Source organism: Mesoplodon mirus (genome assembly GCF_964341445.2).
Source record: "Mesoplodon mirus genome assembly, chromosome: 16".
Classification (NCBI taxonomy): domain Eukaryota; kingdom Metazoa; phylum Chordata; class Mammalia; order Artiodactyla; family Ziphiidae; genus Mesoplodon; species Mesoplodon mirus.
Genome location: NC_138992.1, coordinates 75998491 through 76015442, shown reverse-complemented (window position 1 = coordinate 76015442; position 16952 = coordinate 75998491). Strand labels below are relative to the sequence as shown.

General features: G+C 41.4%; 1 protein-coding gene across 1 annotated transcript in view; it reads right to left on the bottom strand.

Moving 5' to 3' along the window:
- Window positions 1-16952, bottom strand: part of ST18 (ST18 C2H2C-type zinc finger transcription factor) — a gene marked incomplete at its 3' end in the record, with an annotated part of 105071 nt that overhangs the window by 70870 nt on the left and 17249 nt on the right. The window contains exon 3 of the mRNA XM_082601157.1: window positions 16421-16451. Coding sequence (XP_082457283.1) covers window positions 16421-16451 — 31 coding nt within the window. The remainder of the gene's footprint in view (window positions 1-16420; window positions 16452-16952) is intronic.

Here is a 16952-nt window from a genome sequence, read left to right as displayed (position 1 = left end):
GTCCTTCCTTGCATGATGACACCCACCAGAGAGCACATCCCCAGGAAAAAGCATTCAACCACCAACCAGACAGAATGGCCTGGTCGGGAGAAGTCAGCTAGCCTCTGCCTTCAGCTTTCCTACGCTGGAGTTGATAGTGGAGGAGACATCATGGTAGGGATGGAGCGACAGGACAGGCCCCGCAGCAGGGCTCCCACTAAGACCGTTTTAGCTACCCTCGCAGCCCATCGTCCAATCTGTCAGCTGAAGAGATAAATGCCAACCTCCCAACAGGACACCATCTCTTGAGAAGGCCAACCAGCCACTGGACTTTTCACTGTGGAAGAGGCAGCAATTCAACCTGACTGGAATTAACACATATTCTGGGTATGGATTTGCCTGGCCCGTCTTCAGAGCCTCAGACGGTACTGATATCTGAATGTCCTATCAACGAGAATTCTCATACGTCTCACGGACCAAGAGACCCAGTTAGGAAGACGCCCATGAGAAGAGAATAAGTGGATACACCGTTGGTATCACTTATCGCACATCCTGGAAACTGCAGTCCTGATGGAGCGATAGAACAATCTCTCGAAGGCATAGCTGAGATGCTGACTTGAAGGAGATACCCTGCCAAGAGGGTGTGCCTTCTTTGGGGCCAATATGCACGCTTGATGATCATTACGTAATGCCACACCCTCAACAGTCTGAATATATGGGCCCAAGAACTAACAGGAATTAGGAATGGTTTGGTTTACCATGACTCCCAATGACCAGCTTGAAGGATCTGTACATCCCTCACCCCAAATCTACCCTCTGTGGGTCTAAAGATCCCGGTCCCCTGAGGGAGTGCTTCTACCAGGGGACACGTAAGAGTCCAATCAAACTTTCAGCTCTGCCTGCCTCCTGGTCACTTGGGCTTCTTGGGCTGGGAGACCAGCAGGCCAGGGAGAGAGTCACCATCCTGGCGGGAGTAACAGACCCTGGCCGTTGGGAGCAGCAAGGCTGCTGTTACGTTAGGAGAACAGAGAAGAACACATCTGGCCCTTGAGTGACCCGTGGAGGCGTCTCCTGGTTCCTTCTGGCCTAGCCTTGACAGCCAATCAGCATGCACAGCAGCCAGAGAATCTGAAGGTGGTGGTGAGCAGGGCTCAGCTCCCTTAGGGACGAGGGTCTCACTTCCACTGCCAGGTAAGCCGCCTAGAGGAGCAGAGATGCTTGGCAAGGAGGGAGGGCCTCCTTCCAAGGATGGAAGAGAAAGTAGACAATGACTGCGACAAACTCTGAGGAACGATCCCAGCACCAGGGCGCCCAGGAGGAACGGCCTGGGCTTCCGCAGCAACTGCACTGCAGTCTGCTTCCCACTCTGCCCTGTCCTCTCGCAGCTACTGCACCAGCTTTTACGAAATCATGAGACAGGCCCCTGTGGGAAAGTTAAGCCCTTGTTCATTGGAAACGGGCCCCCTGATTCCCAAGAGTTACAGGCCACCACAAGTGACAAAGTTACTTTTACACAGACAAGACTCTGAGACACTGTTCTTTCTTGGAGGATGGTCCCTGAATCCACGCCCAGCTCTCTCAGCTGCATCGGAGGAACTTGTGCCTGCGCTCGTGTTTACAGAGCTGAGCGGTGCACCCCGCAGTAAACCTATAATTAAGCTTCTCCTATGACTCATGTCATCAATTCAGCGACTAAGTCGTTGCTATCTATCGATGGTTGGTTTGCTGTCATGGAACACTGATTCCATTGGCAAGGTTATTTGATAATATCAGGTTTATAAGAGGGGAGAATTTTTTTTCCCATAAGGCCAGAGCTAATAGATGTTTTTTCCTCATTAAATTGGGATTAAGTTTTATGAGTGATAAATTAATTGCATAACACCCACAACAGTTTTTTCATAAAATAGTCGAGCCGTTAAAAGCCACATTGCAATAATAATAATAATAATAATAATAATAATAATAATAATTAATGAAAAAACTTGTTCTGAATCCTGAGTAACAGTGGAAGGAGCTAAGAAGCCTCCCTCAAACCTCCTGCTGTCCCACCACCTTTTCACACCCCCACTGGCCAGACACACCTTCCTCTGGGATATTATTCTAGAAACGCTGTCAGAACACATCCTTTTTACGCCACTGTGGGTTTGGCATTTTCCATGATTATAAAACTTAGCCCTCTGAATTGTCATGGTCTCTCCCAGGAAACTGGAATCATCTACAAGGGAATGGAGACTGCTTCTTGGTCATTTCTTATCTCCTGGCATCTGTAAAGCCTGGGTCTTGGTGTCACGCTTGGTAAATGTGCCTGGAAGTTGAACTCCACCCAGATGCACGTGTATAAAGATGACTTGGATGCGATTGCTTTTCCCCAGGAGAGAGTCATGAGAATGCTACCCACTGACTGTTCAGACCATGTGGCTGCCCACCCCCTTGGAACGAAAGGTCACAGATCCATACCTGCTTTTGTATGGGGGGTGTAGGGGGAATTAAGTTAACAGGAGCAGGTAACTCAGGAAATCCTACTTGGCCCGCACAAGGATTGACCAAATGACCAACCGGTCATTCTCCAAGAAGGCAGAACAATCAGTCAGTTTTAAAGACAGTTCAATCCTCACATGCACCAAAATTTTAAAAGAAAAAATATTTAATCATCAACTAAAACACAAACTAATACACCAAAATTTGGAATACAGTCTAACAAAATATAAATGTCCTCCAATTTATACCCAAAGGAAAAGGATGCATCTCAGTGAAATAATGTGGAATTGCCAAGTTCCTTGTAATTGCCTATAGATTGACTAATTGATTCATTAATGTATAGCCACAGCTTAGCCATGCAATACATAAATAGCTCATTGCCTTCTTCAGAAACATGATAGGTCATAGGGATTTCCCCGAAAGAAGAGAAGTTGGACCTATTAAGGTAAAATTAGAAAGTAAAGACAGTAACAGGTGGTTATTATGTGGATTTTAGAATCAGGATACCAAAAGAATTCACAAAGATTTAAACACAAAAGGAGATTTGTTGTTGTTTGCTAGCAAATTTGGCTTCATTAAAGCCACACTGTTTGTTTTTTTAAATTTATTGAGTAATACTTCAAATATATGTTCTAAAGTATATAAAACAATAAGATATATATGGTTTTATATTAACTTTGTCAAATAGCACTATAAAACTAAAAGTATTAAGAAAAATTAAACAGTGATCTTATTTTGATCATGAAGAAATATAAAAATGAAATTCACAGAGTTCATGAATATTTGCCTTAACAAAAAATCATATTTGAGAAGATACCTAAAATGGCCTTACTTTAAAAAAAAACTTTAAACGATTATTGCATCATCTTCGTTGCTCTGATAAGTATTTTACTACAGATTGCATCTGCTAAAAAGATTAAATGTGGTTGAGTAATAATAGCATCTTGACAATTTAAGTTAAATGCATTTGTAGAACAGAGTTCAAAGTTACTCTTTTCACTTTAATGAATTAGGCAATAATATGAATTTTTTTTTTTACTTAAAGTTTGTATTCCTATCCAAAAATTAAGATAAAATAAAATAATGAGAGTGGTGAAATTCCATGATAATGAGGATCAAAATACTGTGCTTTATCTTTGTGTAACATCTTAGTATATGATAAGACCATATACATTCATTTTTGTGCGTATTCACAAATACCTAGTTTTAGAAGAAAATAAAGCAATCCCGGGCTTCCCTGGTGGCGCAGTGGTTGCGAGTCCGCCTGCCGACGCAGGAGACACGGGTTCGTGCCCCGGTCCGGGAGGATCCCACATGCCGCGGAGCGGCTGGGCCCGTGAGCCATGGCCGCTGAGCCTGCGCGTCCGGAGCCTGTGCTCCGCAACGGGAGAGGCCACAACAGTGAGAGGCCCGCGTACCGAAAAAAAAATAAATAAATAAATAAAATAAAGCAATCCCCTCTAATTTCCCTGGCACAGTATTTTACATAATTTTAGGTAGCAATTGAGCTACCAGCAGAAATTCTATTAGCACAATATGTTTGCAAAAATGGTTAAATTAAAAAAGGAACCAACAAAGACCTACTGTATAGCACAGGGAAATATACTCAGTATTTTCTAATAACCTATAAGGGAAAAGAATCTGAAAAAATATATACATGTATAATGGAATCACTTTGCTGTACACCCAGAATTCAAGTGACATTGTAAACTAACTCTACTTCAATTAAAAAAAAAAAAAGCAAGAGGCTTGGGTGCTGTCAGCAGGGGCTGGGGGTGCCCATGCTCCCTAGGCTGGATGGACAGGCTGTCGGCTGCCAGGCTCCCTGCCCTGCCCCCACTTGCTGTGGAGGAACCAGCTCAGCTCGTCCCTGGGGAAAGTGTTGTTAAGTCCCAAACTTGAAAGAAAGAGAAATCTTAAATGCCAGTATCTTCACGTTATTTTCACATCACCCCCATGAATGAGATGCTTCATTCACCCTGCCATTTCATCAGCACCCCACCTCATCTTGTTGGGAGACGTGCAGGAGACTGACATCCCACATGTCTCCTCCCTGGCTTTATACCTTATGACACTGATTTGTACTTTACGCATGTGCATGTGTGTAACTCAGGGCCTTCCTGGAGGTCACGGAGCATTGGTTACGATCATGTAGGCACCATGCGAGCACTTTCTATGGTTGGACGAGGACCAGAAACCTTCCACGCACACTTCCAAGGAAAGAAGACACACTTAACTTTATCATAAAACTTGGAATTCAAAGCGAATTTGAATAATCTGATTATTTGCTAATCAGAACGAGAAGGTTAAGTTTTTACAGAGGTTGTTGACTAGAATGCTGGACCAGGATCCAGGCACAGGCAACAATTTCAGCTCAGAAAGGCCATTTCAACCCTCAACTTTGATTGGCAACATCAGACAGAGTACGTGACAGTGACTGTAAAAGTCACACGGAAGAAGTCTGCTCCAAAAGTTACTCTTGAACCAAAATAATAAAGGTAATTGATATTTCATTCATGATCATGTGAATAAACTCAGGATCATGTGAATCAGCCAGACAACTCAGGAGGAAAAAAGTTTATCGTGGGCAACTTATAAAAGACACTATTATGCACCAGGTCCAAATCTATCAAATACCAAGGTCCTATTTATGTTTGTGGCACAGACACATCCTTAGGAAATGAAAACGATCTCATTTATTCACAAAGTAAAAACCACAGACTAGTGATGGGGTTTGCAGCTTCTTTTATGCCGTGTGGGTCATTCACTCCGGGAAACACTCACATCAGGGCCACAGAAGTAAAACCGAGTACATTTGGTAGTTTTAAAAGAAGACCAGGAAGCATAAAGTACCAACTATTTAGCACCGTAATGAGTAAAGTATAGGTGTCCTCTGTTCTCTGTTCTCTACTGTGAACATGTATTTACTTTTTCTTTTTCCCAAGATGTGCAGATGTGAACTCTTTCTAAGGAGCAGGCTCTGAAGGGTTGTTGAGAATGACACAGAGTAAGGCTTCATATGTTTAAAAATTTGATGTAAGAATAACATGGTTTTACATGCAATAGATAATTATAACCATATTTTGCATATTAGAAACTAACATAGTGGCTTCATTCTCTTTAAAATATAATGAATTCACTTCTTTAGGTGAAATTTACGTACAAACACTTTTGTCAGGTAGTCTTTACATTTGATTATTTTTGTAGTAAGAAGGAGAGCCACATTATTTCTGTCACCTAGAACAGAGTTCATCAATGTTGACCTTTTTCATTACTTATTGATTTCTTTTTCTGGCCATTCCTGTTGTGGTTTCTACTTATAGATATTTCTCAATGTTCAAAAGAATGGTTTTCTCAGTTTTGAGTGTGTGTACATGGGGTCTAGTAGAAATATTTAGAGTAGAAATTTGCAGAAGAAGGAAAGATGATATGAAAAGATATGATATGAAAAGTAGGAAAGTGAGAGAGAGGGAGAGAGTGTTAGGTGGAAGAGTCAGTGAACGGAGGCAGGGAGGCTGGGAGGAGGGGCGGAAACTAAGTGTGTGTGTGTGTGTATGTGTGCGCACATGTGTGTGCATGTCCTTGTGTGCCGGGGGCACAGGGTCAAAGACCAGCAGAAATAGACACCGAGAGCAACCAACATGAGGGAGAGGTACAGCCACCGAGGGAAAACCAAACAGACCAGGCACACACACAGACACAGAGACACAACTTCATCAACTAATACGGTGATGTTTTGGCTTTTAACATGACGATGACAAAAGACTCTTTAAGACCATGTGGCTCTTTTATGACTACTATCGTAAATGCTGATTTTATTTCTTGACATTTACCTGAATGCAGATACTTGGTCCATAAATCTCAGTTCCCTGAACTAAAAAAAACTAGAAACCTACAGATATACACAAGGTCTTTGGTCATCTGATATTTGGACGGCTTCCATTTATCCTTCTCGACTTCACCAGGACACATTTTGAATCATTTCACAGAACTTGCTGTCGTGCCGGAGAAATATTTAAAAGGGGGATCAACTGTTAAAATAGTCAAGTGAGTGCTGAATTAGTAGGGATAACCTCCTTTGCTATATTATTAAAATTACATGTATATAAATGTGTGTGTATCATCTCGCTATACATGTGTATGTGTAAATATATATATATATATGTACACACACAAATCTGTGCAGTGTTGTGGCAGCCAAGTATCCAACTGAATCAGAAATAACTTGCCTTTAAGGGCTATTCCTGATCTAGACGCTCTCAAGCTTCTACATTAAGCCTGCAAATCCACACGTCACTTCCCATAAGTCACCCCTTAAGCGTATCCGTGCCATCCTTCCCATCAGAGCTCCTGAGGACCCCCCCTCCTGGCCCACCTCTATCCCCAGGCCCCACCAAGTCAGGCAGTCTTGGCCCCAACATGGTTCTGTCACCTCCGGACCCGGCAGGCGGCCGTCTTCCTGGACCACTCACGGGATGCCCTTACTCCCATTCACGGGTGGGCACAGGGCGGAGTGACTGTTTTGCCCGTGCCTGCCTTGTAGTTTACTATTCCATCATGTAACCTTTTTTAAAAATTCATATTCTCATTCAGAATACTGTACGACTGCTTCCCTGAGAACACCTAAGCGATAGGAATCCGCTCCTGTACAATAAACCTCCCGTACAATAAACGTGGAGCCCCGGGACCCCAGGACAGACGGCAGGCTCTGTGTCGGCCTCCACCTCCAAGGACATGGGCCCTCAGAGGCTCTGGAGCAATTTCCACGGGCCCTTCGAGGGCAGAGGGTCTGAACTCCCTCAGCTCTCGCGAGGCACCGGGAAGAGCAGAGTCGACTCCGCGGCCCCCCGGGCGTGTGCCGTCATTTCCCTACAAGTTTTACTGCCCCAGCCCTGGACAACATCCTCTCCTCACGAGAAGATCCCACAGGTGGGGATGCGCTCCCGACCTCAGGTGGGGACCACGGTGAGGACCTTTTAAGGATCAGGTGCCCTGGCCCTCGGTTTCTCCCAAGTGTCCACACGTCCAGCAGCGGCGGCTTCACCTGCTGACCTGTGGCCTCGGGGCCTCCTGTCCACAGACTCACTGGCTGATTCCTTCCTACAAGCAACTCAGAAATGGGCAGTAGGCACTTCTGTTCTAGTTGTGACTTCTTTTCTGGACGGAAAATGACCAAATGAAACTAAGGGAGAAGTTAACAGAATTAAGAGCACCTCATTTTTATGTTGTAGAGGAAGACACGTATTAATGGTAGAAAAATAAATTAGAAATGGTTATTATAGCAAGAGTAGCATGGTTTGTAGTCAAGGGGCCCGTAGAAGCTTTGTTGACTAAACAGTCTAGACTTTAAAGGGACAGACGTAGGGGAAGAATCTAAGAACTGGAAGGAAAGAGGTTACAGGCATTATAAAAAGATAAAGAGAATCAATATGTTAAATAGAAATTCCTTGGCAGTGAGTTAATAACTACATTATTCTCAAAACAAATATTGGTAGGCGATGTAAAATCTCTCAAGTAACATCACGTACTAGGGATACAACAGTGAATAAAATAGATTTCTTGTCTTGAAAAAGTTTATGGTGTATCAAAAAGAATTATATATGATTAATTAAAGTTTTTAAAATAGTTTATTCTTTTTTTTTTTTGATGTCTCCCCAACCAAATTCTAAACTTGAAGGCAGGGGATCTGCTTTCTTCTGGATGGGTGGACAGATGGATGGATGAGTAATAAAATAGCTATAATTCAAAGTAATAAGTGCTTTAAAACAGACAAGAAAAGAAATGCTTTGGGGACACAATGGAAAAAAGTATTAGTCAGCCTGGGAGGTCATGGGGACAGCTCATTGCAGAGATGACATTAGTCATTAGCCTTAAAAAATGAGTACAAATCCCACAGGGGATTAGATGAAGGGAAGAATTTTGCCAGGAATAGACTGTAACAGAGTTGAGATGGAAAAAGCATTATATAAAATAAAATAAAATAGTAAAATAATAATATAAAATAAAATAAGAAGTAGCTTTAGGCTTGGGATTTCCTACAGAAAACAGTCTGGTGATGAGATTGAAAGAAGAACATTTGGAAGTGGAGGTGATTCGAAAACAGGACTTTCTCCTTCAAGGAGGATAAAATAAATAAGGAGAAGGATCACACAAGGGGAAAAAGACAAGTGAAAATGTAGCAAAGGAGAGCTTCAGTGGCAAAGACAAATCAGAAGATACGTCTGAATAAAGCCAGAGGTCAATTTAGCTCTGCTTGGAGATGGGGGAGCAGTTAGGTGAACCCAGAGGCCAAGACTGAAAGCGCCGTATGGAACAGTTTCCTTAGTCAAGAAGGCAACAAAGACGTGACATCTGAACATGTCTCTGAGGTCCCACAGCTGGTCTGACTGGACCCCCAGAACCCAGGGCTGCTGTTCACCCATGTTCTCGCCACCACGCGCACCCGTCAAAGTCCAAGTTTGTGTTAGAGTTACGATAAGTCACCCATGGAGAGGAAACACTGAAAACTAAAGCATACACACGCTTTGGTTGTAGGAAGTTGATGTATCAACACTGTGGGACACAGTTATCTCAGTTCACACTTCAAGCAGGAAAAACACGACAATTGTCAGAAATCTTATGTTTGCAAACATACACGGTAATTGAAACGGGACTTCAAGGGGTATAGCTTACCTAAGAGATAACAGCAGAAATGCAGAGCTCCGCCTGGCAATTCAAGTTAATCGTTCCTTCACGGAAGATGAAGGAGAAACAAGAGATGGAATTCAACACTTTCACGTTGCACTAGAGATGCTTCAGAGCACATTAGGGCGAGAAGATCATGACCACATCCTAACCTGTGACGTGCCTGGGTGGGTTGAAAGGAACCTCAGCACGTTGGTTATCAACACATCAAGGTGACAAGGCAGTCACGTGACCTATGGAAGCCAAGGGAGAGTCTGGATTTTGTTTGAAACATAATAATGACATCCCCTGAGAACACACTCTAGATGACTGTAGAGGCATATAAAGTGGTGTTTAAATGCATCCTTACACGAATTCTCTTTCTAATGATCTGTGGAAATATTTAAGGAAGATTTGGTTGATTTCAAACACGTCCAAGAGGTTAAAACAAAGACTCGCAAAAGACCAAGGTTTGTGCTTTTTGCTACACTACTGTCAACATTTTGTTTGTTCAGTGTTCTGTTATTCTCCATCAAGTAGAAATGCAAACAGTCATTAACATTAACCCAAGAATTCACAGACCAAGAAAATTCCAAAGAAACCCAGACACTTGTCTTTCCCTGCCAACCCACGCCATGAAAATTAACAATGGAGAGGAGAGCTTTTCCAAGTACGGAGTGAAGTCTAAGCTTGTGGGTGCCCCTGGAACTTTAATATGCAGGATAACAGCTCAGAGATCTCGCTAGGACGCAGGTCCACTCCGTCTTGGGTGGGCCTGGGAGCCTGCGTTTCTAATAAGCGCCCAGGGGATGATCGGAGCAGCCGGGGTGGCTCCGGGTGACACGTGATCCCCGAGTGGGAGGGGACCTCTCCCGCTGCAGTGTCACCCACAGTGTTGTTATCACATACTTCCCTGGTTTATTACATCCATGGGCTAATTTTGTCTCCACTGCAGTACCTGGTACTACACTGGGGCAGAAGAAGTGCTGAAGCAACAAATACAGATGGAGATATTCTTTCTCCTCATTTGTGTTACAAGAAAAGAAGAGCTAAATGGATAAAAAAAATTATCTCTGTGGCTGAGATCTGCAAATCCGAACACCACGGTGAAGTGAATCTTCATGTGTGGCCCGCAGGGGTGCCATGTGTCACAGTTTTAGAAAAGGTCTGATTTCTGGAGATGTTTGCGCCTTAGATTCCTAGAACCGTTGGCTGACACAGGCCACCGATATCCTTGTGATAACGTTGGAACATGGAAAGAAAAGGTAAAGAAAAGAAAGGCATTTCCTTGTTCTTATTTTTTTCTGAGAAACTTCACTGAATATTTACGTATAAGCCCCATGGTGTTTCACATCATAATGCGGGCATTATGATGTAAAATAAAACATATACAGTTAAGATGGGGCGCACCCTGCCCCATGCAATCATCAGTTTATATATGCAAACTGGCAAACACATAGCTATTCAGTCTCTAAGCTCAACTGTGAAGGGACAGGAGCCCACTGCTGGCCCAGTTCTAAGTGCCTGTCTTGACCTCACGTGGACGGCAGAAAGGACACACACCTCACACTCTGTAAAATCAGTCTCCGAAGGGCAAGGCCCATGATAGCTTATCACCTGGGAGGCAGCACTTTGAAAGGAAAAACAACTAGAACGAACAGAGATTTGTATCAGATCCAGGTATTTTAACAGACTTAAAATCACATAATTAACTCATGGAATAAAAAATCCAGAAGGAAAGGACAGTGGCCTCTTTATAATCGGCAGTGACATGAATCAAGAAAACGTGCTGGCAGGGAGATCAGCTCGGTGTTTTGTGTCCGCCTGGAGGGGTGGGATAGGGAGGGTGGGAGGGAGACACAAGAGGGAGGGGATATGGGGATATATGTATACGTATAGCTGATTCACATTGTTATACAGTAGAAACTAACACACCATTGTAGAGCAATTATACTCCAATGAAGACGTTAAAAAAAAAAAAGAAAGAAAATGTGCTGGGGTTAGTTTGTAGGTCTGATATATTCCACCTTGATTTATCAATTTATTGATGAAGTTTAAGTAAATATTTCCCCCAAAATTCGGATGATAAGATAGGATTCCAGTGTGTCAGTGCAAGTTCATCAGTTGTAATGAACATACCACCTAGTGGGGATACTGACGGTGGAGGAGGCTGGGTGTCTGTGGGAAGTTCTGTCTGTTCTGCTCAGTTTTGCTCTGAACCGAAAACCACTCTAAAAAGTAAAGTCTATCGGGAAAGAAAGGAATGCTAGGGTCTGCAGTAACAGAGGACAATACAGTGGCTGCAGTGGGTCTGGGGAGGCGTAGGGTGCACCCTGGACCACAGATGGACCCTAAGTTCTGCATCTGGTCCAGTCTCTTATTAGTCAAAGACCTTGCGTGTATAAAGCATGTAACTTCCCTGAACCCAGCTTGTGAGTTAACTGTGGACAATGTCACTTGTCCCAGTGACCCTAAGGGCTGGTTGTAGGGATCTAATCAGACCCTGTGCACTATTTGCACACCTCACTCAACAGACACCTACTGGAGGCCTCTCATGGCAGGCTCAGTGCTAAATGCAGGCCCATAAGTACCGCTGGAACACAGTTAATGGAATTTTCTTGTGAAACAACAAACTCTTTTCAAATTTTTATTCTTGTTGAAAGCCTCCCTAAGATATCTTAAGACACTTTCTTACCCCAGTAAGTACAGTACAGAAAACAAACTAACTCTCTGGAAGGATGACTCATGCCCCCGAGTTGCAGGTTGGACACCAGCCCCCTGCCCTTTACACAGAGGCGGATGACGACAACCAGGACAGGGTGTGATGGACAGTGATGCCTCAGGCCCCCCCTTGCTGGAGACTTCTCTTTCAAATTAAGTCCTTATCATCACGTTCTTTGGTTATCAGTCTCACTTCCCCTCAAAGGGGTTTTAGGAAAATGGATTTTCTTTAAGGTGTCAGTTCCTTGGATTCTAATTTATAGGTTTGGCCACGTTTAGAGAGGCATATGGCTAACGGGAACATAATAGATATGATATGTTATTAAATATCCCAAACATGCACTGAGGTGTACATTTGGAAATCACAACAATAAAGGAAAGAAGAGGGTTTCTTCCTTCTTTTCTCCAACCTTGTGATTAAAACAACGTATTTCCTTTAACCTGGATTAAAGATTTATGACATTTAACTTTAGAAACCAGTTTCTGTTCATTGTATTTCCTTCAGTTGAACGTCCTCTCCAGAAATTCTGTGCAACAAGTAGTTCCAAGAAAATCATGACCATTAAAGGAAACTTTAGTCTCAAGAAAAAAAGAAAAATTGGAAAGAAAACTAAGTATTAAATATTTAACTGATATAAAGACTTTAGTGCATGAAATAAGATAGAAGAAGAGAAAGCCATCTAAATCTGTAAGTCGTAAAATATTCTCACGTCAATTAAATACTGTTATTAAATCTATAGCTTACTGATTATAGAACTCATAAAATGTTTAATATTTTAAAACTTACAAGAAAATACCAAATGATAAGGTTTTGAATGAAGGAACAAATTATGTAAAACAAAATAAAAAGAGACAACTAAATTAAAATTTTATTACAAAACTTAAGCCAACTGGGAGGCAGCAAGAAGACCATGAAAGGACAGTGGGATGTGCCTCTAATATAATTAAGAGCCTTGAATTCACTTGTGCCTCTAAGGAGTCACATAGGAAAGCCATTTCAGAGTCTAGAATATATTTTCCTAATTAGAGGAGAGGGGCCGGGACGGGCGTAAAACACTTTGCCAACGCAGGACACAATTACCAATATTAGTAGATGCAACTGCAGGCAGATCAGATTAAAGATAATAGTAATAAAAGAAAAGAGCAGAGAAAATCCAATGGTCATGATTTAGACGGGCTCACGAGAGCCTTCTCAGCACCACCTGTAACCTGAATTGTGCTGGAGAAAAGGCTGGAAATGCTAATAAGGCACGTGATTAGCGGTGGGTCTGGGGTTATAAGTTGCTTTTTTAATGGCGAAGACAGAGTCTCATAAGAAGATGAGAATGTCAGTATCAATTTTTATTAGTGTCAGGAACAATATGCAGTATATTGAAATCAGCCTCATTTGTATTAGTATTTTTATAGGTAGTAGCTCTGGAAGCAATAACATGTCCAATGCATTCTAAAAAGAAGAACTAAATAAAGTTGCCAATGTTCTCCACAAGAGACCCATAACTTTTACACTGAGGAAAATATGCCACATTTCCTGAGATACTCAGAATTCAGGTGCACAAAAATGCTGGATTCTGGACCACAACAAAGCTGCAGAATCAACTGGAGGAACAGTTGTAGCAAATGGATAAAGTTGGACAGAATTAAAAACACACTAAAAATAAACCTTCCATATGAATCAGAATTTTTTCCCAAGGTTTATGTAGAATGGCATTTAGGGTCCATATCTGGGTCAACTTAAACTGTTTAAGAAACAACTTGAGACCTATTTAGCCTAAGCATGATCCGGCTGTTGAAAATAAGTAATTATCAAATTAGCAATAATCAGTAATTTTTATAAACTCGTTGTTAGTAAAGAAAAATAGGTGAACTTATTTTGTTTATGAATTTTCCAGCAATTATCACCAGCTTTCTGAATTGGTCTAATGACAAATTAGGTAAAGTTAAATATCTGACAAAAAGTTTTTTAGATAATTAGGAGACTAGGAAATGCTATTTTTAATTAAAATGTATTTTTTTTTGAATTTCAGAAAACTAGGCTTTGAAAAATAAACCATAAGGGTTAAACTGCAGAATTTTAAGAATCCAGGTTCTGAGGACATCAACAATGGACCGTGTTTTTGATTTATATTCTAGACAGTTAGTATTAACTGTGCATGACAAAAAGCTCAGCCTGGTGAGTGAGAAGGTGGCTTGAGTCAGAAGTCTGGATTCCTTACTAGTTGTTTAATCTTAGGCTGTTTATGTAAACTATTTTCACTTTCTTCATCTGAAAATTGGAAGTATCATAGTTTCTACCTTCTAGGGTTCTTGGAGGATTGTTGAGACAGATTGCTCCAGGACCCTCAGGACTGTCTGGCTCTCAATAAATATTAGTTTTATTGTAATTATTGATGCTAATAAAGTGCTTAAACAGTAACTTCTATTTCTCCAAGAGGGTCATATTAAACATTTTCCCTCTCAAAGTTGCTTCTCTCTGCTAATGTCTTCTCTTTCTCTATGAATTTTATATTTCTCCTTAATCCAAAGCACACAACGTATTCATTCCTTCAAATTTCTCTCTTTCTTTTCAAGTTATTCTTCAAGACACATTACTCTAAAGGACTTCTCCGTCCTCTGAATAGTTTGATTCCCTAAAAAGACTCCAGCTGGAAACACAGTTCTTCAGCTGTGGGATGCCCGAGGAACCCACCCTGGGAGGGCACACATGGCAGGCTCCTGGAGCCTTGAGCATTTTCAACTTCTCTTCGTCATTCTACAAGGACATCAAGTCTCCAAACAAATAGGAATTGTTAACGAGAGCAGATGTAAAAAGCAAGAATGTAAGGCAGCCAGACACTGCGGCCATTTAATCCTGTCCCAATATGTGGGTATATCTACGTTCTGCTCTCATAAAAGTAGTTTAAAATGTAATATTCTCAACGATAAAATCGACAACATATGCAGGGCCATGGATTTCCTACAAACACAGTTCCACAGAGAAGAGCACCGGCATGAAAACTTGCACCCAGTTCTGATAGATCCAGTTCACTAAATCGATGAACCGAAACGTGCAGAATGAAGGTACTAAGCTAGCCCTCCACAGGAAATCACAGAGCACAGTGGCCTGGAAAACAACCATGCAAATCATAAGTGCATACACTGTAAATGTCAAGGTGTGCCAGACACTGTTACACATGCTCCAGTTTTCACACATTTCCCAGAGGAACACATAGACCATCGCTGTTTTCAGAAAGGTGGATTAGACCCTGAGTCTGGGACTTTCTGGGCTTGCAAACCTAGAGAGGAGACAAGGGTTTCCTCTTTCTCCTGCAGCATTTCACTACAAAACAGCATCAAGACAGAAAATGTATTGGCAGCATGTGTTTCTTTAAATATGCACTTTAAAAAACCCAACAACTATACCTTGCAAAGACTCTGTGAAAGAAAACCCACTTGGGAGTTTATTCTGCAAAACCTAGTCAGGTGGAACTTCCAGAGCATTGCCTGAGGCGCACAGCACAGTATCTAAGGCAGAAGTGCTCAGATCCACCCCAAACCCCATCATCACATTATCTTCAAATGTCTACTGTCAAAAATTCACGTGATTATCTGATAGAATTGTCTTAATTTTTTCAAAAATTGAAGTATAGTTAATTCACAATGTTGTGTTAGTTTCAGGTATACAGCACAATAATTCAGATATATATCTGAATATATATATATATATACACACACACACACACCATATACATACTTTTCATATTCTTTTCCATTATAGAGTTATTATAAAATATTGAGTACAGTTCCCTGTGATAAACAGTAGGTCCTTGTTGATGATCTATTTTATACATTGTAGTGTGTATTTGTTCATCCCCAACTCCTAATTTATCCCTTCTCCCCTTCCTTTTTGGTAACCATAAGTTTTCTATGTCTGTGGTTCTATTTCTGTTTTGTAAATAAGTTTGTTTGTATCAGTTAAGACATGGAAGCAACCTAAATTTCAATCGACAGAGGAATGGATAAAGAAGATGTGGTACATAGATACAATGGAATATTACTCAGCCATAAAAAAGAATGAAATAATGCCATTTGCAGCCACATGGATGGACCTAGAGATGATCACACTGAGTGAAGTAAGCCCGGCAGAGAAAGACATATCATATGATATCACTTATATGTGGAATCTAAAAAAGAATTAGCTAATTATTAAAAAGAAACATGGAGCATTCTGCACTTGGGTTATTCCTCACTCATGTTCTCGGATGAGCTCAGTTCCTCACTTCCATCATCACGAAAAGAAACCACACACGGGTGTGTGCACAGAGGCAGCGCACCCTCCAAGGAGAAAGCGGAGATTTTCCCACATTACAGAACAGCGTTTTTGTTTTTTGTTATCAAAATATTAGCTTGAATTGTTTCAGATCGACAATCAGTAGTTTTTCCCTTTCTCAGTTTCTTTGGTGTAGAGACAGAGGCCAAGTGAAATAGGCCTGTTGGCTTATTCCTCACAGTAAAATGAGGATCCGAGGCTTGAAAAGTACAAAACATTCTAATAATTAAAGTTGATCAATCTTAGAAAAAAGTAAAGTAGGGCAACCCTTACCTGAGCTCCTGGATTAGAGAATCCATTGGTGCTATTGACAAAAAGAAAGAAAGAAAAGGAAAATCAGTTTATGATTTTGAAAACTGTATGACAGAAACCTTTTACCTCCTAGAGATAATGACCAATGTATATGATTAGTGCAGACCCCACTCAATTTCCCTCTGGGCCGATTCATCTTTTCTGGTTCTGGTTCTTTGGAAACAAGAGGACAGGTGACTGTGGCCCAGAACAGACGGTTCCGGATTAGTGCCTCGGGCGACCCTGGGCCTTCGCAGTCACGGATTGGACTTCCAAATACCTGTCTTTAGAGATTCATTGAAAAAGTACAGGACTTGAACTATTTTTTAAATCAGTTTTACTGTCTCTAGGAAAAATTTCAAAAGCATCCTGTTTACATTTTTATTGCCATTAAACCAGCATTTAAATAAAACTGGCAAAGTTTTATTAATAAATACCCTAAGATTCTGTTCCATAAATTTCATTCCTGAAGAAAGAGACGTTTTAGTCACATTAATTTCAACATCCTATTAAA